At 33.0% G+C, this 1,677-nt stretch overlaps 1 protein-coding gene across 1 annotated transcript; it reads left to right on the forward strand.

Moving 5' to 3' along the window:
• Positions 1-275: 275 nt before the first annotated feature.
• LOC140918962 (uncharacterized) lies at positions 276-1,415 on the forward strand. Its single transcript, XM_073364072.1, has 3 exons — positions 276-927; positions 1,008-1,217; positions 1,311-1,415. Exons 1-3 carry the CDS (start codon positions 814-816, stop codon positions 1,413-1,415), a joined length of 429 nt encoding a protein of 142 aa, XP_073220173.1. The 5' UTR covers positions 276-813.
• Positions 1,416-1,677: the final 262 nt, after the last annotated feature.

The raw sequence follows: 1,677 nt of genomic DNA on the forward strand, positions 1-1,677 counted from the left end.
TTAACTAAAGACGCCTTTTAGAGCGCTTTGCAAAAGAAACGTTGTAAAAGGCTTATAAAAAGCGCTGTAAAAGGGTTACGTATATATAACAGTTACCTCTTCAGTTTCCTCTTCATTACGTAAACTTCACTATCATCTCAACCTTCATCGTTCTTCTCTTCTTTTGCAAACCCTATCATCCCGTCCATTACGAACCTTATTTCCACGATCATCTCCTTCATTTCGAACCTTATTTCCATCCAAGATCATCTCTCCCATTTCACACAATATATTTTCATTGAAATACGTAACCCTCATTACGTATTTCTTCAATATCGTATTTCTGTGAACCATATTTCTGTGAACTTTCTGCGTTCCCTCTTTTCTTTACATTTCATCTTTCTTCGAACCATTATTCAGGTATTGATGTTATAAATTTTTTGTAATCATTAAAATGCATGTTGAGCTTTTTTAAGATATACTGATACATGTTGAGTTTGTTTATAATAATGCATGATCCATGTTGAGCTTGTTGATGTTATACTAAACTGCATGTTGAACTTGTTGTAGTTAAATGGATACAAACAAAGATATAGAAGTTCAAAATGAAGAAGTTGGCACCTCCAAGACTTATGAAAAAGAAGTCAAACGTGGTGCAACTATAATGCAAAAGGTGATTAAAGCAAGGAGTAGTGGGATTAAATTTGAGGTATACTATACTTTGTTTGCTGTGTGATTTTTATCTTTTTTTAGGGTTTAGGGCATGTACTTACTATATGAGTTTATTAGGTTGGCTGGAACGAGAGTGGTCAGCCAGTTGACCCCAACAGCTCCATGTTTGTAAGCTACATTGGGGCTGTTGTTCGTCAAAATGTCCCAATAACAATAGACAACTGGAGAGATAAGGCGTTGAAGGATGCCAAAGATATCATCTGGAATGACATTCAAGTAAATATTTTGATCTACTCTTTTGTCATTTATAATTTTTTTTCTGTAAAATACATTACTTATAATTGTTTTCATTGCAGACCACTTTTGTTCTTGATGAGGAACGAAAGTCATATGTTTTGAGAGTTGCTGGGAAAATCCATCGTGGATTTAGATCCCATCTCTCAAATTTCTATCTAAAAGATAGAGAAGGAAACACAAATGCTGAACCTCCAAAGATATATCAACATTATATATCAAAGGATGAATGGAGTGCATTTGTTTCCAAACGTTCTGACCCGGCGTTTGTCGTAAGTGATTAATTTATTAGCATTTGTGTTTTATTATTCATATTCGTAGCGTATTTTAAATTTTTACACAATTGCAATTTTTTTTTTATATAGAATATTAGTACGGCAAATCGCGAACGGGCAAGCAACCCAAAACACCCATACAAGAAATCACGTATGGGATATGCACGCCTTGAACAACAAATTGTAAGTAATTAAACATCACTTTTATATAATGAAGTAATTTGTATTATAAACTATAGTGTGTAACTAATTTGTATTATTTTGTTTATGATTTTAACGAATAGAGAAAAGACACCCAAGCCGATCAACCCTTGGGTCGTCATATCTTATGGAAGGAAGCGCGTGTTAACAAAGAAGGAGTGGTTGATAATGAAAATGTCAAGAAAGTTGTAGAACTTTGTGTAAGTATATTATCACTTTAATATTTTTTAATATTGTATTTTAAAAATGCTATTGA

This window comes from Cicer arietinum, chromosome 1 (genome assembly GCF_000331145.2).
Source record: "Cicer arietinum cultivar CDC Frontier isolate Library 1 chromosome 1, Cicar.CDCFrontier_v2.0, whole genome shotgun sequence".
Lineage (NCBI taxonomy): Eukaryota > Viridiplantae > Streptophyta > Magnoliopsida > Fabales > Fabaceae > Cicer > Cicer arietinum.